Consider the following 24,214-nt stretch of genomic DNA (forward strand, 5'->3'; position numbering starts at 1 on the left):
ACTGTGATTACTGAAGTTATAAAATAGGTTTTAAGAGAAAATGAGGCGCAGAGTAACATTAATAAATAAGGGGTAACAATAAGAGATAGGAAGCGTGCAGAGTGGGTCAGAGAAATAACTCATGTTACTGACATTCTAGTGGAAATTAAGAAGGAGAAATGGGCATGGGCAGGACATGTAGTGCGAAGAGAGGATAACCGATGGTCGCTGAGGGTAACAAACTGGATTCCAAGGGAAGGAAAGCGTAGCAGGGGACGGCAGAAAGTTAGGTGGGCGGATGAGTTTAAGAAGTTCGCAGGGGTCAAGTGGATGCAGCTAGCACAGAACCGGGTTAATTCGAGAAATATGGGAGAGGCCTTCGCCCTGCAGTGGGTATAGTCAGGCTGATGATGATGATGATGAAGGCTCAGAGAAAGGCGACGAGGAACCATGTGCATGGTCAGTAAGATAAGAAAGTTCGCGAGGACAGTTAGTCTTTATTCTTCTGTGTACTTAAACGGGATAAATATGATAATGATATCATCTTTCAGCTTCAACTGCGGAGCCATCAACAGCCGGAGGATCGGAACAGTCCATGGTGTAAGTCTACGTGCTTCACTCTAAATTTATTCACGAGAAGCGTGGTAAGTTTAATCAAAACGAAGCGGAGGTTGCAGATTACCAGTTGGAAAGCTTGGTGCTTTTGTCATATTTGGGCACTTTGTCGCAAACTAAAATTTGTAGCCATCAACTGACGAGCTAACAGAGAGAGAATGAAAGGATATTTCTTAAGGGCATGTCTAAAGCGCTAGATCCCGACATCTCATTGTATCGCTCTTTTATTATTGAATTAGTCTCTGCCTGCAGCAAAATATCCCGCGCATATCTGTGGTAGACCTAACAAATAGTCATTACATTTCTTCACCAACTTAGACTATCAGTCTGTAGAGTTATATCTAGAAACGTTATGTCTGAGCCCTGAAGGAAAGTGAGAAGGGGAAGGCGTGCTGACGACTGTTTGGGGTTTAACTGCTGTGACACTGACAGGGTCTGTTTACCGTATGAAGTTTCGTAGTTTCTTTTTATTATACCTCTTCTCCGGGAACATTAAGTGTTGTCTCTGAGCTCGGTTCTTTTTTTCTCAGACACGGTTTTTGCTCCGAGGTGGCACATTTCGCTGGGCATTTAAAGAACTAGCACAGGATCTTCTCACTTTGTTTCCTCGGATAATGGCTGCAAATTCATTGATTTGCGTAATGAAAAAAGGCGTCGCAACTTAGCTGATGATAGTTCACAAAAAAAAAAAAACGCGGTAAGGTCCCAGAAATATGACCAAGCTTGCGCTTACATCATTTTGTTCAGTTTTTCTAGTTAAATTTTTTTTAAAAGCAGCAGTGCGCAAAACTTGCCCAGATAGCAGTACGCCATCAGTTAGCAAGAACATTTTGCACGTAAAAGTTTTCCTAATTTTATAGAGGAGCGATACTTGTGCCAGTATAATTAGATATGCGGAAAGCCCCACCCTTGTAACCTCGTATCCATAGCCACATAAAGGTGTCCATGCAGTTTCGTTTTTCGTAATAAAGCTTCTAATGCTGTAGCATTCAAATCTTCTTTTTAGACTACAAGCAATATTTGCTCGTACTTCTGTCTGCCGACTATCATTGTTCTTTTAGCGCTGCGCTTCTTCTATTCGCCTAAATGGGAGCGTGGTTCTTCAATAAATACAAATTGTTAGTACATCCTTTTTCTTATCCTTCGCATTTATGACTGATTTCCTCCTCATGTATGTACCAGTTGGCACAAATCTCGCAGTGTTTTTGCGGTGAGGTAACTTGTTCGGAGGACACTTAATAGTTGCTGCACGATGCCTGCCTGCGTTTAGCGCATAATGATGCCTCATCGCCACATAACTTTTCGCTATGACTGTGGTTGCTATAGCTAGAGACGGCGATGCGTGGCACTTCACAGAACTGCTCGCATAACCAGGACCGATTGGTCACCTTGTGACTCCTACTTTCACATTATCGGTAACCGTCATTTGATGCCGGCTTCAGAACTCCACGTCGAATAGGTGCTCCATATCCGGGTATACATGAATGAAAGAGTGTAGGCTTCACTGTTAAACTATTGTGTACCAGAAAGAAGCCAACTTACAACTTAATACACTGAAGGGCGCTTTTCACTATGACTGGTTACTATAGCTAGAGACGGCGATGCGTGGCACTTCACAAAACTGCTCGCATAACCAGGACCGATTGATCACCTTGTGACTCTTACTTTCACATTATCGGTAACCGTCATTTGATGCCGGCTTCAGAACTCCACGTCGAATAGGTGCTCCATATCCGGGTATACATGGAGTGGAAGAGTGTGGGCTTCACTGTTAGACTACTGTGTAGCAGGAAGAAGCCAACTTAATACACTGAAGGGCGAATGAAGGAGACGAGGTTCGGGATTCAATCTAGTCAGAAAGTGTGTTATTATATTGATATGTTATTTATATCGTTTCAGTGACAAACGTTTCCTACAAAGTTACACTTCCTTGCACAAATGGCTAGTACTGGGGCTCCTGTACTTTTGTTCCTTTTTCGTAATGAAAAAGCGCTGTTCCCAGACAAAAATTGACATTTATTTTTTTTTTTTAGCTCAGAAAGCACTTATCTATCTTTACTGACGAACTTCAACTTTTACTGAAGTGACGTCACATACAAAGGGCTAGAGTTCGAGAAAGGTTATTTCCGGGAAGGAGTCTCCTCCGGTACCGTTAGATGCAGTACTCGCAGTGATTTTGTGGCAGAGGCGCAGTATTGAAAACCGATGGCGTGAATTGCTAAAAAAAATGCCAATTATTCTCGGAAATATAGAATGCAATGAAAAAAATAAAAGGAAATTACCCTTATGATGGTTCGCTAAAATTCGTAAGACTAGGGGAGCACAGAGTTGGAAATGAAAAGCAAGGGGGGGGGGGGGGGGTCATTTTCTTCATGCTCTTTTGGGCGACAGTAATTAAAGGGGCAAAAGGGAGAGATTTAAGTTCACATTTATCGATAATTGCTGAATTGTAATAGCAAATAGGCTTATTTTGCTGAAGAATAAGTTAACAAACGCTACACACAGGCGTCTTCACTGCCAGCCGTTTTTACACGCAAACAATTTCTTTTCTGGTCATGAAGCTCAGACGTGACTCTACGGGGGAACTCTGTGCACCGCCATTGGTGGCCGCGGCGCGGCGCTGTGTAGTCTGGGGCAACGTTCTAGTAACGTTGGACTGGGGCATCGGCAAACGGCAGCGATGGCGACTGTAGTTGACAGGGCAAAGGTCGGTTAAGGTTGTCGCGTTCCTGGTTGTCGTTCCGAGAGGAAACGAAGAATGCACTTTGCCTAGGGACAGAAAGTGATGGGAGATGTGGGAGCGTACTATACCATCGCTAGGTACTGGTGGTTTTACATCGGTTCTTCACAGTGCTTTGTTTCTAAAAGCGATATGACTCTGTGGAGACGACTATGAGTGCGTTCCAATACCCCCTAGTAGACGTCTATTTATACGGCTAGCCGGAGAGGCGCCATTTTGAGACGCGTTTCACTTCTCACGAAGCCGGGGTGGCGCAGTGGTTACGGCGGTCGACTACTGCTCCCAAGGACGCGGGATCGAATCCCGGCCTCGGCGGCCGCTTTTCAATGGTGGCGAAAAGCAAGGCGCCCGTGTGCTGTGCCATGTCAATGCACGTTAAAGAACCCCAGGTGGTCGAAATTTCCGGAGTCCTCCACTACGGCGTCTCTCATAGCTTGAGTCGCTTTGGGAAGTTAAACCCCTTCAATCAATCAATCAATCAATCAATCAATCAATCAATCAATCAATCAATCAATCAATCAATCAATCAATCAATCAATCAATCAATCAATCAATCAATCAATCAATCAATCAATCAATCAATCAATCGATTGATTGATTTGATGGGGTTTAACTTCCCAAAGCGACTCAGGCTATGAGAGACGCCGTAGTGGAGGACTCCGGAAATTTCGAAAAACCACCGCAAGAACGACTCGCTCAGAGCGATCCGCGCACTGTCCGCCATGCCTATAGGCAGCAAACTAGCCTGCATCGATGTTGACTTCGGCGAAGCAGTCTTCGTGAGATTGATTGATTGATCGATCGAATCAATCAATCAATCAATCTCACGAAGACTGCTTCGCCGAAGTCAACATCGATGCAGGCTAGTTTGCTGCATATAGGCATGGCGGACAGTGCGCGGATCGCTCTGAGCGAGTCGTTCTTGCGGTGGTTACAGTGGCTGTGCGGTGGTCGTGCTCTTTGCGAGCGCCACAGTATGCATATGCACGATCTTTCGAATATGAGTTGCGTCATTGCGTACGCTAGCCAGAGGCTAGTTCAGCTGCCTTAATGGGCGTGAGATTCATAGCACTGTAGATTCTTGAATCACGCACTAGAGGAAAGCGCGCGGTTGAGAGGTTTGCTAAAGAGTTTGATGCTGTTGGTTTGGTTACATGATCGAATTTTAATTTGGCGATGACTATAGATTGAGTCTCGATGCTATCGACGTACTCGTCGCTTTCTGGGCACCTCGCCGGGAGTCAGGACGGCTGCTGTACGGCACGCATGTGTTTCTCTCTTGCTGTAGTAGCCGTGGCAAACTCTTTCGTGCATTTTCAGTTAACCTCGGAAGAAAGTGCACACTTGACGATGCCGGCTTGTTGCGCGTTGATTTTAGCGTGCCTGTATATTATTAAAACGAGTTGCTGTCTTTGGCTTCTTCGCCTAATGACAGCAGACGACAGGCGTAATGGCACAAAGTTTTTCTTTTGCTGTAGCCGGATATCACTTTCACCCCGTAATCCTCTAAAGTTTACATTTTTTTTTTGCATTTTTTCATGCTTACAGCTTTGTACATCAGCACATTCGAGAAGCACGTACACTTCAGCATCAGTAATAAGAGTATAAACGTCACTAACATTCTCTTTCGTCAAGCTGCCGTGAGCGGGTCCATTACTGAAAAAACTGTAAGGGGCAATAACCTCACATTTTCTCACACAATCTCACTCAATTCACATAAAAAATCATGTACAAGTCGCATATAATTGCATAAGTTCTCATAGTTTCTTTTACATTATCATAAATTATGTGCGATACTTTATGATAATGATGTGCACCGTATGAGACTCTATGCGATTAAATGAGATTTTATGAGGTTATTGCCCCGTAGAACTTTTGGTTTTTCAGTTGTACGGTCGGTACGGTCTGCTACAAGTAGACCGACCAATATTCGATTTGCGCTGTGATGATTAAACACGCAATATTATTTCTGCAAAAAAATCGGCAAACCACTAAGAACGTGGTTTTCACCTGTATTATCGTAAAGTTAAAAAAAAATCATTAAATAGTTATTCAAACGTTTTAGTTCTTTCATGCCGCGAGGTACCGCAAAGCGTAGATTGGTAGACGCTTTTCATTACTCAAATGTGTAGACGTCTACGATGACGTCTAAGGAATTGGAACGCACCCTATGTGAAGTTTTGCTAGTCACTTCGCGGAACGATGTTCGAAAGAAAACTTTGCTGGACTCCGTGTCGGGAATTTTCGACGGCCTTTCACATTTCCTTTCACATTTGCAATAACAGTACAACTGTCAAACATATAAACAGCTGTCACAGCTCTTCCTTTAGCTTTGAAAGTTTAAAGGGATCTCACTTTATTTTATCTTAATGCATCTGGCCCGCGAGTTATACAGGAGGCTAATTTCTGTAATACATATTTATGTAGTATACATATGAAAGTATGTCATTGTTTCTTTTAAGGAGCATTTTGAACTACACCGAAAATTGGGGTTCACAAGGAACGTGAATCACACGTCTGTGGTTCTTGTGCGGATTTTCATTCGAGTACAAACACTTTAATAGTCTCTTAGGACTAATCCCTTAAGTTTTGCCCCTGCAATTTCTCACACATACTCATTTGCATACTGTCGCAAACTTATATGGAGACTTTACGTCACTTGTAGGAATTCAACGGCAGAAAAAGCAACAGGACAAATTTTTTGAGTGAACAAAATTGAAGCTGAGAGCGTATTGTGAGTTCGTGTTGTTTATTAAAGTGTTGTTTTCGCCGTTTGCGCCCTCATCTGATTGGTGCTAACCCCAGAACCGGAAATGATGGCAACCAAACTGATATCTGGGTTCTGGTGTCTCTACCAGTCAGATGACTCTAGGTGTAAGGGCGAAAACAATTTTTCTGAAAACAACGCGAATTCGAAATACGTACCCTTTTCTGGGGCCCCCTTAAACCAGCAGATCAACAATATTGTTGACCCACTATTGGCAGCCACAAAACGCCTCTCCCTAAAATTTAGAACGTGTTCATCTAAATTTAGTCCTTTTATGAAGTAGGCTCTGAAATAAAGTTGTACGAGTCGTAAATAGATGGCGCGTGATGACCGTGTTCAAACCCCAAGTGTAGTCGTCGTCTTCTTCGCGCGCGCGCCACGTTGGCAGAGTTCTGGCCTCAGCAGGAGCCGATATTCGAAGTTGAGGGTGGCGACAATTTTATTTCTTTGTAAAGGCGTCTCTAAAAGTGGCCCTTGCAGAATAGTATAACCTATTTTGCAACAGAAGCGGCAGTGCAGGACAAAATACATAGTGTACAAAATTGTTGAGCTGCCAGAATAAGGTAGACATTTACCGTCAATAATGTGCAGTCGGCTGTTCGTTTTTATATCCACAATTGGTTTGAAACTGATACAGGACACGTAAAGGTACACACAAAAAAACTTTGTTTAGAACTATCCCTGCGTTACCGCTTGTATATGAGCTGTTCAAGGTCACTTTTTTTTTGTAAGAAGGGTTTATGGCGGGAATCTGAGTACCCGTGTTCATATAAAGGTGAAATGAGCACCGCGCAACGTTAGCTTTTAATCACTTCATATTTTTTTCTTTTGCCGACAAGTAACGTAATTATCTTCTTGTAGCCATGGAAACAACACTGTTTTATGGAAGTCGCAGTCAACGCAGCAGGTCAGGGGGCGCTGTGCTGTCTGCCATAAAGGCGTGTCAGGCTTAGTGCGCCAAATGTGACGTCTTTTTGTGCCTGAAAAGCGGCAACAACTGTTTCCTTCAATTCCACCTCAAGTAGGACATGACTGACGCATGTCAGTTTGCCAGCTTTGTGCTCCCTATCTTGGCAGATGAACAAAATTGTTGACGTTCTGTATTTTTTGAAATCCTTATTCAAACGCATTCCATTTAGACTAATAAAGACGAATAGAAAGAAAGGAAAAAAATTATAGCATCGTTCTATCTGGTCTTGCCAGTTAAAGAATGTGTCCCGCGAGGTATTTGCTGCGCGCCAGAAACTGAAATGAGCTGTGTGCGTATGTGTGTCGTTCTCCGCAGTAAGGATGCCGGCGGTGGCGGAGGTGGCGGCGGAATGGTCATCCTCCTCGTTCTGCTAGTCGTGGGCATAGTTGCCGTCGTTGGAGTGCTCTTCGCCACTGGAATGCTGGGGGGTGAGTTGCTGCTCGGCCTGCCTACCTTTAGTTCGGTTCTTAGGTCGGGTCAGGCTTTGTATTTTCAACTCAAATGCTGTATTTTGCAATCTTCTGACAGGAAATTTTCTTCGCATTCAGAAATTATATTGCCTCTAAGTATTCGCGTTCTCGCAAATGCCGTTGTTGATCGACTTGTATTTATCACTGAGCTCGTGAATCGCAGCGGACTACCCCAGTGAGTGAGCGCAGTCATGTGTGCTGATCAGTTTCTCTTTCAGCTTGTAGAGTGCCAGTATGATGTTAATACTTCCAATTATTTGCTTACTCCTCAGGTTATAACAAGACTAAGGCATGAACTAATAATAATCGTTTTGAACACGCGATCTAACTGCTCTAAGTAGTCTTTTTTTTTTTCGGGGGCGATTACGGAGATGAAAATAAACCTAAAGCGAGACTGTTACCCAGAATTCTGTACTGACGTTTTAAAAGTGCCTGCAAAAGTCACGAGTTTGAGTGTTTATATGCCTGTATAGTTAATGTTTTCCCATCCTCCTATCATCTGTACTAGATTACAGTATCTATAAATAATTAAATGAATAGTCAGGTAATTTTAGCTAATCGTCTAATCATCAAACTCTATCAAATATATGATGTGTGCCTTACTGTAAAACCCACTTGCACAAACCGCCCCACATTTTTATAATTATTTTGCAGGTTTAAAAATAAAAGTTTGCAAATTATAAAAAAGAATGTGGTTTAACTCTGTTATACCCAGTGTGACGAGCGGAAGCACTAGTTAAACAAGGTTACACATTGTTTTGCTTGGTATCTATATACCGAGCCGTTCTCTCGTTAGGCCCGGCCTCCATGGCTGTGCCTAGCGTGTACAGGAACCGTGCTTATAGGTACGTTCGATTCAGCTGCACTCTCTGCCCCAGTTCAGTAAAGTTCTGCGACGGTGCCTTAAGCGTGCAGCGCAAGTTACACCAGTTCAGATGCAGAATCGGCACTGGCTGCTTCCTAAACAAATGGTAGAGGGCAGGCCGGGGGACCGTCTGCTAGCGTTGTTGTCGCCAACAAGCTGCGGTCGGCTGTGTGCAACTCGCGTCAACCGACGCCAAAATCCCGGTTAATCTGATGATTTTTAATATAGTACATGACAAAGAAGTTTTGTCATTAACCAGCCGGGATATTTTTTGCTTGTGCGGTGTAATGAACGGCGAAAAGGCCCGGGTTATTTATTCTACCTGTCAACAAGGCCACAATTGATATCGCCAAGAAAACGGCTACGCGTACATCACATCTAAAGTGAACACACGCATACGATGTGATGCATGCTGATTTTATACTCTTCATGATCAAGTGCACTTCGATCGCCCGTTGCCGCAATTAAGATACATATGTGCGCATTTGCACAACACGTACAGTCTTTGCCAAAAGTAACCAGGCTGCAAGATTTGCTTGTCGCTTGTATTCTAAAGCCAACATGGATTCCCAGAGTGTCAAAACTTGTTAATACGTGAGGACAGGAGCTTGCCTTTACTTTGCACAGATTTACAGGTTCAGAAGAAGTACGAATTCTCTACTACCCGTATGAGAAGCGGAACACGCAGCCTGGTTACTTTTGGCAAAGACTGTACTTATTGCAATGTGCTATTTGAAAATAGTCATGTTCGGCATGATTAGCGCCATTGATTAGCGCAGGGATGATTAGTGCCGGTTAGAGAGAAAACGCCGAATATGCGGCTTGGAGAATAAGATCTTCGCTCCTAAATTGTTCTGTCCACGTTTTGTAGTGTGTTTGCACTCTGTGCAGTTCCTGCCGCGCTGCTTTGAAAAATAGCGAAAATTTCGCCAGTTGTCGCTTTGTTAAGTATTCTACTTAAATGACTATTTTCGTTTTCTTTCGCAGGCAAAGAGGCCTCATCGTCATCGGAGGCCAGTAAGTGCACTTTGACGTCTACTTCAGCGTTCACATTGCTCTTACTTCGCTGAGGAAAACAGGAAATTTTACAAAAACGTTTGGCCTATAGGCTAGCAGTGAACTCTTCGTATGCTTGCTTATTGTAGCTCAGGGCCAGATACTTAAATACAAGCACAGTAAGATGCAGCTGTCTGCAGCGAATTTAAATGCTGCAATGCTTTACAATAATAAACTGAAGGCCTCCTTGTTGCACGCCTTGATTCCGGCTTTATGACGACTGGTACGACTAGATGAGAAAAGACTTGTAGCGAAGGCTGATGGCGTATTGCATGAAAGGGAGCTTGAAATAAAGTTTGCAGTGAGATGACAGAACGAAAGTCGAAGTTAGTTTTCTTGCATGATATTCTCGCTTTTATTATATTCCGGAAAAAGGTTCGGAAATCTAGCGATACCTTCTCGGGTGGGGGAAGGAAGGGGGGGGGGGGTCGTTTCGACTCGGGTATTGTCGGGAGTTGTAAGTATTCGGAACGGGGCAGTAAATGTAAAGGCCTGTCGTTTTTCGATTAGTGCAAGGTAATGGATGAGAAGCGGAGCGGGTGATGAATACTAAGGCTAATTGATCAATTATAGATAAAAATGATCAAAAATTAAATCTGTAAAAACTAAAAAAAAAAACAAAACAAAACTATAGCTGAAACACTGAAAAGGTGAGTCGTCGTGTGTCAGTCCATTCTATCTAGGAAACTGAAGGTGATTAGTCATTGTACCATAGTCCGTCGTAATAAAAGTACTTATCAATCGCTTCGTAGTCCCTCGTAGCTAAAGAAAATGGGGAGGGGGAGTGCAACACGGTGAAACCTAATTTACTCTGTTCTTCGTGGTTTGGCAATGACTAGGCAATGCTGAAACTATATGGGCTCACCAGTAGCTATCGAACGATAAACTAAATTTCAATGCTAATGAATTGCACTAATTGTAGTTCTTAATTAACCAAACTATTAGATTATACTTGCTCTCGACATTAGTGATCTAATAATATATAATATATTAGTATTTGCAATCAATTGAAATAATGAATTAAAACAATTACTATCAGGTTATACTTGCTCCCGTCTGTAGTCATCTACCTACACATTGTATAGTGCTGTAATTATACCACATATGATTGATTATACCTAATTGATTAGCCTTTAGTCACTAGCTTGTTAACTAGGTTGGATACTTGTACCAACACTAACTATGCTGTGATACATACATACATACATACATACATACATACATACATACATACATACATACATACATACATACATACATACATACATACATACATACATACATACATGCATACATGCATACATGCATACATGCATACATACATACATACATACACACATACATACATACATACATACATACATACATACATACATACATACATACATACATACATACATACTGCTACAGAGATTAAGTCATATCTGACTTCTACCAGGCTTAAAGTTAAAGCTGGATATGAATGAAGGTGGTCCTTAAGGGGCCACCCCTTACAATTTACAGCAGCCATACTGGATGTTTCTGGTGAGGGTAAGATCCGGATACGTGTCACGGAGTCACCGACGCGAGTTGGGTGGGCAGGGTCGGTGTGAAAAGTAAAGGTGGGTAGGGACATAAGTTCCACCAGCGTACGGCCACGTTCTTCTTCACGGGGTATCCCCAGAGAGTGATGGGGGCGCTAAAATCGCCCAGGATCGATTTCTGAGTTTGTACCCTTGGAGTAGTCGGGCTTAATTACGCTCAAATAGTCGATGAAGCAGAGAAACGCCCGCTATCGTGTCTACACTTAAGGCAAAGATTAAGCGTCCTCCTTTTTTTTTTCTTTTTTCTGTTCCTCTAACAGCTACCGCTGGTAAGTAAAGTTTTGCAAGCCCATCGACGCATTGTACTTGGGGCGCAGTTCACCCAGCCCTCACCGGCTCATCTATGTCGTCGTTTTCAGCCGGGGATGGAGGTTGCCCTAAGTTATCCATTTTCACGTCGCGAGTTCACTCCAGACCTAATGTGAATTTAGATTTGCGATGGAAAAGAGGCCAGCGATTTAAACCCGGCTGTGAAGCAGGAGCTCAGGAGTAACAATAGTTGTGGTAAGGGAAGAGAGGTTTGTGGAATTGGAACTGAGGCGAAGCGCCAAACATATAGGGGCATGAGTTTGTTACGGTTAGCGAGTGTTCTTGATCTGAAACTCGAGTTAAACACTGGCTGTTTAAACGAACACATTAGAAAATTTCTATGAAGAGGAAGTTCAAAATGGAAAACATGTCTTCAGGAAAAAAAAACCTTCAGTCACGGCGGATGTTGGTTACTGTAGAAACGATACTAATTGGGAAGCTAATTGATAAAATCCGCTAATTAACCTTTCTTTAACGCAGTCTGCTCGTTAGTGCCAGTGGAGCGAGTTTACGACAGGATGATGACTTATTCTCTAAAGCTCTGCTACGCGAAAAACTCGGCGCTTTTTTCACGCTAAACCAAGACTAAGCGAGCGAGGTCTAGGCGTAGCACAATGTTATTCTAATTATTTTAATTCTAATTAAAAAACAAATTGTCGTGTCGTGTTGTATTCCATCGTAACTGAAAGTGGTGAGTTGTGCCGTAAAAAAATTGAAAGTGATTAGTCATTTTGCCGTAGTCGGTCGTACTAAAGGTACTGAGTAGTTGCGTCGTGGATAAAAAAAAATGGGGGAAGGGGGGGGGGGGTCAACACGGTCACATGTGGTTTATCGAGCAACTGTGCTCGTCAGTAGCTATCGAACGATGCATTGCATTACGCACCATATTTGAATGCCTATTGATTGCACTAATTAATGCAGCCAAATAATTATAGTAATTACTAACCATTATATAATAATTGTTTTCATCAGTAGCTATCCAATGATATGTCGCATGGTTCACTAAATATATTTTACATGCTTAATTGCATTGCTTACCTCGTCATTAACTATTAACTATCTTATATACTTGCACTCGGCACTAACTATACTGTGATATACACATGCGAAACACTTGGCTTAGCCGACTGCCGCAGAAGTTCGATTTAACCTCTACCGGGCTTAAACTTCAAATCAGGATAGGCAGTTGATTTTAAAGGTTTTACCCCTGGAATATTAGTTGCTATCTCGTCTACTATCAGGGCGAAGCTTAAGCTCCCATTTTTCTTGTTCCTTTAACAGGTCCCTCCGGTAAGTAAAGTTCATCCAGGCGTTGCACTTGCTTCGCAGTTCACTCAGCCGGTTCATCTGTGTCGTTACCGACAGCCGGTGGTGCAGGGCAACTCCGGTGTTTGCGGTTATCATTTTCAGTATTATCATATTTCTCAGTGTACCCTGCTCCTGATACTCTTCCAATACTTTATTTAAAATGCACGAGTGCTAGCCCATGCTCTGTTCGCGTAAACAAAGCACATATTGTGCGGAAATCTGTTTTTAATCACGCGTGTTCTCATGTGCTGTCGCGCCGGACAGCGAGTAGTGACATGTAATACTGTAGTAACACACATGGTTCATGGTGGTTACAACAATGTGTTGTGTAAAGATGTAATAAAGACAAGACTAACTTCCGGTAGTGGCTTAAAGTGGGTTATGAACAATAACAGTAGCTCAACGCAGGTGGCAGTTAACGAGTCCTGGGATATAGGAAAAAAAGGTAATTCGAGCAAAAGAACTTGATTATCTAAATGTACAGTTGATTTAGATAGAGCGTGAATGCTTTTATTTGGATTAGTTTTTAGCCACACCTTAGGAAACGTTAATTAGCAGTTATTTGACTTCCGAGAATGTTGGTATTATTGTGCGCCAAGAGCCAACGCGAAAGATCTTTTTGAAGTAGAAGTGGTGGGCTTTGCCCGATATATGCGGCGCATTTTTTTCATTACCATACAGACGGTGTCATATGATCTCTTGTCGAGTATTTTCTCCGCAAGTTAACCTGGCGTCTCGCATGACTGAATGATACACGAAAGCCCATGAAATGAACTGCATAAACAGGAAATAACACCAAAGCATATGCTTAGTGAGCGGAGGAGGATCGGTTTAATCATAACAGTTCAAGTAAACAGCAAGTTACAACAAGAAAATAAAAAAGGACAAAAATTCAATTGCTGCATTACAGCATGTTATAAGTGTCTTGTATTTATTTATATTCCGAAGGAAGTTTACAAGTGTCTTGTATACGACGATGACTAAAATTCCTCTCTACGTTATCTTCTCCCTCTTAACATTTCAGGGGGCGACTACATTTTTCGTTACAGTCGTGTTTATGTAGGAGTGATGCAAAATACATTCTAATCTTTATAGTACAGCCTTTCAGCTCTACAGCTAGGATAATAAGATTGCGGTGGAGCGCATTTGGCAAGCATTAGCTCTAAGGTCATAACTAGCAGCTCACGAGTATCCCTCAAAAGGAAAGTATATGACAGCAGTATTACCGGTACTCATCTATGGGGGAAAACGTGGAGGCTACGAAAAGGGTTCTACTTCAATTGAGGACACCGCAGAGAACGGAAGATGGTAAGTGCAGCCTGAAGGGGCAGGAAGTGTGCAATAAGTTGATTTCATCTCTAATGGGAATCAAGGAGAATGGGATGTGGGCAGGACATGTAACGCAAAGGGAGGATAACCGATGGTCGCTGAGGGTAACAATTTGACGTGCCATCGTTCGGTTGTTGAAACCGACACTGACAAGAAAAGAAAGTCTGCCTAGAACCGAAATAGGTTACAGTGGCTTGACCTAGCTGCCCCTGTACTTTCTTGCTACACACTCCCTACTGAAAAACCGAAAGTTCTACCGGGCAATAACCTCCTAAAATCTCATCTAATCGCATAGACTCTCATACGGTGCACATCATTAACATAAAATATCGTACATAATTTATGATAATGTGCAAGAAACTATGAGACGTTATGAAATTATATGCGACTTCTATGTGATTTGTTATGTGAATTGAGTGAGATTGTGTGAGAAAATGTGAGATTATTGCCTCATACAATTTTTTCAGTCATACAAGTCGCACATAATTGCATAAGGTCGCATAGTTTCTTGTACATTATCATAAATTATGTACGATATTTTATGATAATGATGTGTATCATATAAGAGTCTATGCGATTAGATGAGATTTTCTGAGGTAGAACCCTGTAGAATTTTTGGTTTTTCAGTGCACAGGATCGATAATGCGCTGTATGTAAATAAAGCGCTGATGCATTCCATTACCATGATGCTCTACTAAGTGCGGAACGCTACGGTCGCCTACACAATATAACACAATATAAACACTGTTCCTTAGGCATCATTTCAATATGGCTCCAGATTTGTTCTTTCTCCTACCAAAACTGTTACTCAACCGTTTCTCTTGTAGCGTTCCGAGTGATTTCATGCTATTTGGCTACCTGATTGGGATGCGTCTTCTAGCCCAGTTAATCTATAGGCATTGGAATCGACGTATGTGCCTCCACTGATTTGCCCTAATCATTTCACTACCACGGCCGCTCGATGGAAACGCAGGTGCGGCCTGCTGCATCGCGCCGCCGTCAATGGGCGAGCGTGTCCTTAGGGAGTTTACAGTTGCGCCCGCTGTCTCTGCTGAGGGCGCTACTGTTCAGGGACACGTCACCGTCGGGATTGCGGGCTCGGGGCGCGCGGTTTTGTTGGTCTCTGGACGCGTTCGCCTCAGATCGGCGTAATCAACTCAAGTTTTATTGTGTGCGCGTGTGTGAGCTCGTTTACGTCTAGACGGGACGCGTTTGCGTTGTGTGCTGGGCTCGCTTCGTGCTTTTTGCTGTGCGCACGTGCGGTGGTCCGTCTCACGCGTGTGGCGCAATGCCGCGAAACTGCTGTGTGCCGCTCTGCGACACAAACGCGAGAAAAGACCCTACCGTGAGGTATCATGAGTTCCCATGCGACCTCCAGCGTAGTGAAGCGTGGCTCAAGAATATCTCCCGCCAAAGACAAGCGGGAAAAAGTAGCAAGTGGGCGCCTAGCTACAGGTCTCTGGTATGTTCCTTACATTTCACAGAGAATGACAGAGAGCTCTTCGAAATTCAGTCAGAGCTACTGGTTAAGCCAGTCAGGTTCCTTACTCGTGCACACGTTGAACCAAACAACCTGGAGAAAATGAAAGTTTGCAGGGCCACTCAAACCTTTTCTCCGGCAGTAATAGCAACGCTACAATTCCTTCAAGAGAACCCGGAATGTCATCCTGAAGCATGCCACTTCAAAGACAGCTCGGCTACAATATATTTCATGCGAATGGTTGCGAAATGGTATGCCCTACATGATATCGGTGCAGTGAAGGCAAGCGGGATGCATGAGAAAGCATTCTTTTTAACAGATGATGAACGACTCTCCTGACTGGAGCTAGATTTCATCTGTTACTTGGAAGACCTCCAAATGAATGCTGGGCGGTCGAGGCGAATCACAAAAGAGACCTACGAAGCCACACTCCTGACAACACGGTCAACAGTGGCACTGATTGAATATCTTCTTGACCACCTAAAGTAGGTTCTTTTTTTTTTTCGGTTCAGTTTTACGTTGTTTGCAACAGGTTACTCAAATGAATTTCATAGTTGCAGCTTCCACTATGTCTTAACACGCGGGCTAAACAGTGACCCTGTGGAATCGCTATTTAGCTGTCTTCGGCAGTTCAACGGCGGCAACGACCGGGTGGATGCCAGGACTGCACTTTTGACAGCGGAGAAACTGCTAAAGGTACTGCTTAAAAATATTCCAAAGTGTGCTCATCAAGGTCACGTTAACATGGTGATCACTTGGGCCAGTTCTTGTGTCCCCGTGTCTTTCGCTGGTACAATATGCAAGGTCACATTCCTCTCTTTTTTTTTTTCAGGTTTTCATCCTTCAAGCAGCGAGAAGTGGCAATGCACCCACTTCTTCTGAAATGAAAGCAGCGCTGAGGGTAACAAGTCCAGATGCTGAAACATATGCCCTGCCAACTGCCATTGAATTTGCTACCAGGGAGCTGACCAGTGAACTCGGATCTTTAACGCTGTGTTCTGAAGCAGAGGAACACTTTGAGGTGGCACCAGTAGCGTTTCTCGCTGGTTATGTTGCTAGAACATGTCAGGAAAAGGTATGAACTGTTTTTTTTTTACATAAACATACACATTGTTTTAAATTTTCCTCTTGTCTGAACGGCCTTGGAAGCAAAGAAACCTATGCATACAATATTTGTTTATACTCTTGAGATTGTCTGAGTAGGAGCCAATGCGATAGCGTTAAAAGCCCCGTTCTGCAGAAACAATGGTGACCGCCTTGTCGGCAAAACGCCGTGGGAATGTCTGTGGCAGGAGGTTTTTTACAGGTGATGTGGCCGGACCCTGATTGTTCGGCGGGATGTGTGGTGCAACGAGACCACATGACATGATAAAGTTGGCAGGAGCCGCGAACTCTGCAGCTTCATTAAGATGAGAGGGTGAGATGGGAATGGAAACCGGGATCCTTGGATCATGAGTCAGGCACGCTACACCGAGACTACACAGGGACGTTCGTATGACTTGGTTAAAGCGGGGCTTTATATCTGTGTCGGGTGGTATATTTCACATAATGTGGCTGCCTCCGACTGTATGCTAAAGAGTATGCATGAGAGGGATAGAGGCGGTAATTAAGGGATGTGTTTAATAAGCGGGTAGCAAGTGCATATATGCTAATGGGGATCCGTAAGAGGAGAAAGCTCCAAATTTGTCTACCACTATACCAAGTTGTTGGTTTATGTGATATTTTCTGATGGTTTTCAGGTGACGTGCGAGTCGTGCAAGACCCTGTTGCAGGAACCAGAGCCAACCGACCCTGTTTACGGGCTAATGAAAAACATGGACAAAGGAGGCATGGTATACCCCAAAATGGAAGCAATCAAGCTTTGTCAGCTTACGTGCGTCTTCATTAACCGGATAATGAAATCTCAAGAGGTCCGGCGAAGCAGCAAGCTGTGTGAACTGTTCATTTCAGTTTTGCTTCCGCACTTTACACAGTACCCGCAGCTAATCTGCGAAAAAAACAACCGTGCCCACACAGAGGAGCTTTGCAAGATATTCCTAAGTAAGTTGCTGCGCCCACTGATAGCGAACTGGGCCGGGAATCTCAACGCAACAGTGGAGCGACTTTTAAGGTTATGCCGTAAACCTCTCTCCAGGAAGGTTCTCCGTTTGTGAACGTCTTCTTCCTCTTTTTGTGTAACTGTGCAATAAATGTATCTAGTCTTGCTGAAGCAGTTTGTGGTTTCCTCGGCTCCAGTTGCGCTTAGAAAAATTCACAACTTCACTATACTAAATGCATTTGTTTTTCTAAATTAAAACAGTTTACAACCTTGATGTTCCACGGAAATGTGCTGAATATTAGCGAAGCATTAAGCAATTTTTCTGATCGCGGGTAAGCTAGTTTCAAACTGGAAGACTTGATGCGCAATTTTGAGACTAGAAATTGTTGAATGCTAGCTGTAAGTTGCACAGTAGAGTACAGTCGCCCAGTCACAGTAGGATCACATTTTGTTATTGGATTGCGCTGGCAGCATAGAAGAGGTTGACATCAATCTTTTGTATACGCGTTTTATGCAAGAATGAGTAAACGGTATGAAAATGACACGCAATGAATTCGCGACATTGTGATGTAAAGGATAATGCATTGTGCTACCTTGGCCGCTGAACAGCTTCCAATTGCTGACAGACGAGTGAAATTTTCATCTGACAACCAATTTGACCCGAATGCACATCACGGTAAAGCGCGAACTATCGAGCGGCTTTGAACTACCGTCACAATAAGTTTTTGGTGTACACGCCAGTATATACATCCTTGCGAAGAAAACGCGGTAGTGCTGACATGTTCACACTAGACATGACAGTATATAGGAATTCATGTTTCAAAATTGTGTGAAACGGAGCTCTTAAATCCTTAAAACAGTAAGCTCCGACCGTACCGACGCCTCGCTCAAAGCGCAGCCAGGCGCAGCTCTCCGCGCGCGGCTGTCCCCGAACGGTGGCGCCGCGGCGGTGGCGACGGGAAGTAGGCGCCTCCCGCGGGTTTCGGGCGATGTAGCAGGCCGCACCTAGTGCGCGCTTCCATCGAGCGGCCGTGTCACTACACTACACTAAGTGATCTAGCGGGCAACTTAGATTCGGGTGCCGCTGCGCCCGTGAGCTCTCACTGTCATCGAGATACGCGGCCCTTTATTTTTCCTAAAACCTTGGTTACATTCAGCTTGGACACCCTGTATATATACCTCAACAAGCACTATTTTGCGTAAGAAATGCCTTTCCTTGGCAGCCTGTATAAAAGCCTCCCGCGCATAAGCAGCAGGGATTTTTTTGTAACCCGCTGAAGCTGGGCACCTGAACGTGACAGCTCTTGTTCGAATTCCTGGCTTCGTATCGGAGAGAGATGCCATTGTCGACAAGCACTGCATCTTAAAGCAAAACTACCGTACTGAAAAAATTGTATGAGGCAATAACCTCACATTTTCTCAGTCTCACTCAATTCACTTAAGAAATCGCATACAAGTCGCATATAATTGGGTAAGATCTCATAGCTTCTTGTATATTAACATAAATTATGGAAGATATATTATGATAATGATGTGCAACGTATCAGAGTCTATGTGATTTGAGGATATTGTGTGAGGTTATTGCCCTGTAGAACTTTTCGTTTTTCAGTAGGGTAGTAACTTTCTGGGCTTCTTTTGATTGCGCATGCGCCGCAGCGGCGTGACGTGGCACACTAAGATGCGCCTCAGCATCGGCAGAAACATTTTTGTGGCTACCGTTTTGTTTGTAAGTTGTACATTTTGTTGACAAATGAGACTAAAGTGTCCTTTTTTCCTGTTCTGCTATCCACCGTTACAGGATGTAAGTACACTTTTTATAACCTTTTCCATCCTGTCCACACGAATGTGTGAGTGCATGAAAAACCTTTAGGCCTAATCTGACGCCTTCCAGTCGAGCCGACTCGTCTTAGAGGGTTAGGAAATAAACTTGCATAATTAACTCGCAAAGAACACTTATTTGTGCTTAAGCAATATAATACATTGCTTTATATATTTATTTCATACTAAGGTTCAAGTTACGGCACGGAAAGTAAAGAAAGACAACTGAAATGCAGTTGCAACATTGTATAGCATATAACGAGCATCTTGTTATTTAAATTACGAAAGAATATGCTACGACTGTGTCTAAAATGCTTTCCTATGTTTTCTTCTTTTCTCCCTCTCAACATTTCAGCGGTTTGTAAGTATACATTTCCATTACAGTAATGTTTACGAAGGAGTGGCGTAAAATAATTTCTACGCATTCTATAGTTAAAACTTTCAGATTTAAAAGGACTAGGAGAATAAGAGAAATATGAAACACATTTAAAAGCCCATTCATATCATGACTAGCAGCTTTCCAATATCCCTCAAAAAGAAAGAATATAACGGCTGGCTCATCTTTGGGGCAGAAAAAAAGGGGACGCTAAAGAAAGGATTTCGTTTAAATTGAGAGAATCGCTGACAGCTATGGAACAGGAAATGGTGGGCGTAACATTAAGCGACATGAAATGTACAGTCGGCAAGGAAATAAACTCGAGTTAATGACCTAGTCCTAATCCAAAAGAATAAAATGGTAAATGTAGGACATGTAATGCGAAGAGAAGATAACCAATGAACGCCAATGGTATAGCACACTTGATTACAAGGAAAGGAAAGCGTAGCTGTGGGCGGAAGAAAATTGGGTGGGCGCATGAAATTAAGAATCTTGTGATATTAAGTGCAATGCAGCCAGCAGATGACCTTATTAATTCGAGTTATGAGAGTGGCTTTCACCTGCAGTGGATACCTCGAACATTTAGGCCTAACGAATTGCCTGCCGCTGCGGTGTTTCCCATTGGAACTGTACATCTGTCTTGGTGAGATACGTATGGGGCGCGGCGATTTTGGAGAAGTTTGGCACAAAGCGACGGTAGTACGCACATAATCTGAGGAAGCGCCGAACTTCCTTCTGGTCTTGTGGCGGCAGAAAATTCGAGATGGCAACAGTTTTCTCGAGATCGGGAAGAACTCATTCCTTGTCGAGAACGTGGCCTAAAAACTTCAATTCCTCATAGGCGAAGTGACATTTGTTGGCCTTTAAAGTAAGGGCGGAAGACTTTATAGCTTGAAGTACTGCCTCGAGTCGACGAATGTGCAACAGTTTGCTCGAGATCGGGAAGAACTCCTGCCTTGTTGAGGAGGAGGAGGAGGAGGAAAAAACTTTATTAAACGAGCGAGTTTGGACCCTTCAAGGGCCCAGGGCCACCGCACGGCACTCACATTACGAGGTCACGTAGGGCCATGGCACTGGCACCCCGGTCCACACAGCGAAGTTGTATGTCCAGGTCCTGCGACGTAAGGAGGGCCTCCCATTCCTCCCATGATCCGATGGCGGGCTGTCCCTGCGGGGGAGGATCGGCAGGGCAGCCGAAAAGAATGTGGTCCATCGTGGCGTGCAACTCTCCACAGAGAGTGCACTCAGGGGAAACGGGTCGGTAGTAGGATAGGCGTTGAGGAGTGAGAAGCGTTCGGGTTTGAAGACGCCTCCAGAGGATTTGTTGGGAGTGAGACAGCTGGCGGTGGGGAGGGGGGTAGAGTCGGCGGGCAAGGCGTGCTTGCTGTGTGAGCTCAGAAAATGTATGTGCCCGCTCCCTCGAGAAATTCCGGCATGGGTCGCCATTTGCCCGGCTAATAAGTCCTCGGGCTATGTTATCGGCGGCCTCATTTCCGGGATCGCCAGAGTGAGCCGGCACCCATATAAGCACAATACGCCTGTCAGAATTCAGGGTGCACATTCTCAATATTTGCCACGCGGGAGGATGGACGCGTCCGCGGGCAAAGTTAAGTATGGCTGTTTTGGAGTCGCTAAGTATGTAAGCCGCATCTGTTTGGGCGATTGCTAAGGCTATAGCCACTTCCTCTGCTTCTTCCGAGTTACAGGGAGGGTCTATGAAGTGATTGAGTGGGGGGGGGGGGGGGGCTGCTGGATTATAGGCCACAGCTACCGAACGGTCTGAACCACATGCAGCGTCCACCCAGCGGACATCCTCTGCAGTCCCATAGTGTTTATGGAGAGCTTTGGCTCGCGCCACGCGGCGGGATTGATGGTGTTCTGGGTGGACGTTCTTAGGAAGAGGTTTGAGGATAAGCGCTGAATGCACGGCCTGAGGGAGAGGGTTTAACTCTTCAGCATGTGCGGGTATGCGAATGTCGAGAGTATCCAGTATATGTCGTCCTGTTTGCGTGCCAGCCAACCGAAGGTACTGTGTGTACCGATGTGCCTCTATAAGTTCTTGTATATTGTTGTGCAGTCCTAGCTTTAAGAGCCTGTCCGTGCTAGTGGTCTTCGGTAGGTAGATGAAGCTGACAATTTAAAGGTACTACATGCATTTGTGCTCAGTCGCATTCTTTACACCTCTCCTTACCTGAACCTCTCCTGTGCAGACAAAGGTAAAATCAACGCCTTAATCCGCATGGCTACCAAAGCAGTGCCTTGTTGAGAACGTGGCCTAAAAACTTCAATTCCTCATAGGCGAAGTGACATTTGTTGGCCTTTAAAGTAAGGGCGGAAGACTTTATAGCTTGAAGTACTGCCTCGAGCCGACGAATGTGCAACAGTTTTCTCGAGATCGGGAAGAACTCCTTCCTTGTTGAGAACGTGGCCTAAAAACTTCAATTCCTCATAGGCGAAGTGACATTTGTTGGCCTTTAAAGTAAGGGCGGAAGACTTTATAGCTTGAAGTACTGCCTCGAGCCGACGAATGTGCAACAGTTTTCTCGAGATCGGGAAGAACTCCTTCCTTGTTGAGAACGTGGCCTAAAAACTTCAATTCCTCATAGGCGAAGTGACATTTGTTGGCCTTTAAAGTAAGGGCGGAAGACTTTATAGCTTGAAGTACTAGCCGACGAATGTGCTCTGAAAAACTTGGGGCGAAGACGATTCGGGAGATAGGCCACGTAGTAGCCGGCTGCCCTGGTGAACAGGCGTGTCTACCCTGGGAGTGCCTTTGGCCGGAGTCGCGGCTTAAAGGGGGCGTCCGGTACATGAAAGATATGCCCAGCACGTCTCCATCAGATGACACGTTGACTAAAAGAGGTGTGAAGGCCGCAGAGCCGGTAACACAGCCGGTGCTAGCGTAGTCCAGGGACGTCCAGGCAGATCGCGAGACGGGAACTTTGTCGTCTTCTGCTCTTCTTCATTGTCCTCTTCACACTGACATCAATATTAAGTGGATGCAGCCAGCGGAGGATCTGGTTAATTCGAGAGATATGAGAGGGACTTTGCCCTGCAATGGATATCTTCTACACGCTTTGCTGCCGGACCGACTCGCCTTGGAGGGTTCGGAAATAAGCCTTGGTAATAATTAACCCTGAAATACCCTCTTAATGATACTTTACGAGTGAAAGATATTGCTTTATAGATTTCTTTATTACTAAGGCTCAAGTTACAGCATGAAAAGTAAATAAAGACAACTGAAATGTAGTTGCAGTATTGCACCATTTAACGAGCTCCTTGTTATTTACATCCCGCAAGTATATGCTACGACTGTGACTAAAATGCTCTCCTATACTTTCTTCTTTTCTTCCTCTCAATATTTCAGCGGGTGGTGAGTAAATTTTCATTACGGACATGTTTATGCAGGAGTGGAATAAATTATATGCATTCTAGTTGAACCTTTCAGATTTGGAAGGACCAGGAGAATAAGATAATTGTCGTGGAGGGTTAGGAAATAAACCTGCGTAACTAACTCGGAAAGACATACTTATTTGTGCTCGACTAAAGAATGAGGTTGATTTATATTTTAAGTTACAGCACGGAAAGTAAAAAAAAGACAGAAATGCAATTGCAACATCGCAACAAATAATGTGCGTCTAGTTATTTACATTTCGAAAGTATATGCTACGACTGACTAAACTGCTTTCCTATGTTTTCTTTCTTCCTTCTCTCAACACTTCAGGAGGGAGTGAGTACATTTTTATTACCGTCTTGTTTATGCAGGAGTGGTGTAAAATACATTTTACGCTTTCTAGTTGACCCCTTCAGCTCTAGAACCGTGAGAATAAGACTGTGACTATATGCATTTGGTCAACACTCACAGATCGTCACTAGCAGCCTGCCAGTATCCCCCAAAAGTAAAGTGTGCAACTGATCCCTACTGCAAAAATGGTATGAGGCAATAACCTCGCATTTTCTCACATAGTCTCACTCATTTCACGTAAGAAATCACATAGAAGTCGCATATAATTGCGTAAGATCTCATAGTTACTTGCACATTAACATAAATTATGGAAGATATGATAATGATGTGCACCGTATGAGAGTCTATGTGATTTGATGAGATTGTGGGAGGTTATTGCCCCGTAGAACGTTTCGTTTTTCAGTAGGGATGTCTTACTTGTACTGATCTATGAGGCGAAAAAAGAAGCGCTAACAAAAAACGGCTGTGCATAAACTAAGAAAAGCACTGGGAGCTATAAAACGGGAAATCGTAGTTGTAATGTTGAGATAGGAAGTGCGCAGTTGGTGGGGAAAAAACTCAAGATATCGACCTTGCCCGAACTAAGTACACACCTTAAAAATAACGATGTATGACTGCATCACATGACCTTGCATGAGGTTGAGGGTTCGAGTCCCAGAGAAAGTCGTGGGTTCGATGCCCTCGCTTGCGTCACAGTTGCTATGGAAACAGTGTGTCAACTATGCTGTGTGCAACTGTGGCACAGCTGCATAGAAGCTCATGCATG

General features: G+C 43.9%; 1 protein-coding gene across 1 annotated transcript in view; it reads left to right on the top strand.

Moving 5' to 3' along the window:
- Window positions 1–15,673: 15,673 nt before the first annotated feature.
- The window catches only part of LOC146176055 (uncharacterized), a 34,280-nt gene continuing 25,739 nt past the window's right edge, over window positions 15,674–24,214 (top strand). Inside the window, exons 1-4 of the mRNA XM_084581244.1 lie at window positions 15,674–15,956; window positions 16,032–16,167; window positions 16,304–16,546; window positions 17,211–17,589. Of these exons, the coding sequence (XP_084437370.1) occupies window positions 15,850–15,956; window positions 16,032–16,167; window positions 16,304–16,546; window positions 17,211–17,589 (865 nt within the window). The 5' untranslated portion in view covers window positions 15,674–15,849. The remainder of the gene's footprint in view (window positions 15,957–16,031; window positions 16,168–16,303; window positions 16,547–17,210; window positions 17,590–24,214) is intronic.

Source organism: Amblyomma maculatum, chromosome 10 (genome assembly GCF_055883805.1).
Source record: "Amblyomma maculatum isolate TAMU_Amacu chromosome 10, ASM5588380v1, whole genome shotgun sequence".
Classification (NCBI taxonomy): domain Eukaryota; kingdom Metazoa; phylum Arthropoda; class Arachnida; order Ixodida; family Ixodidae; genus Amblyomma; species Amblyomma maculatum.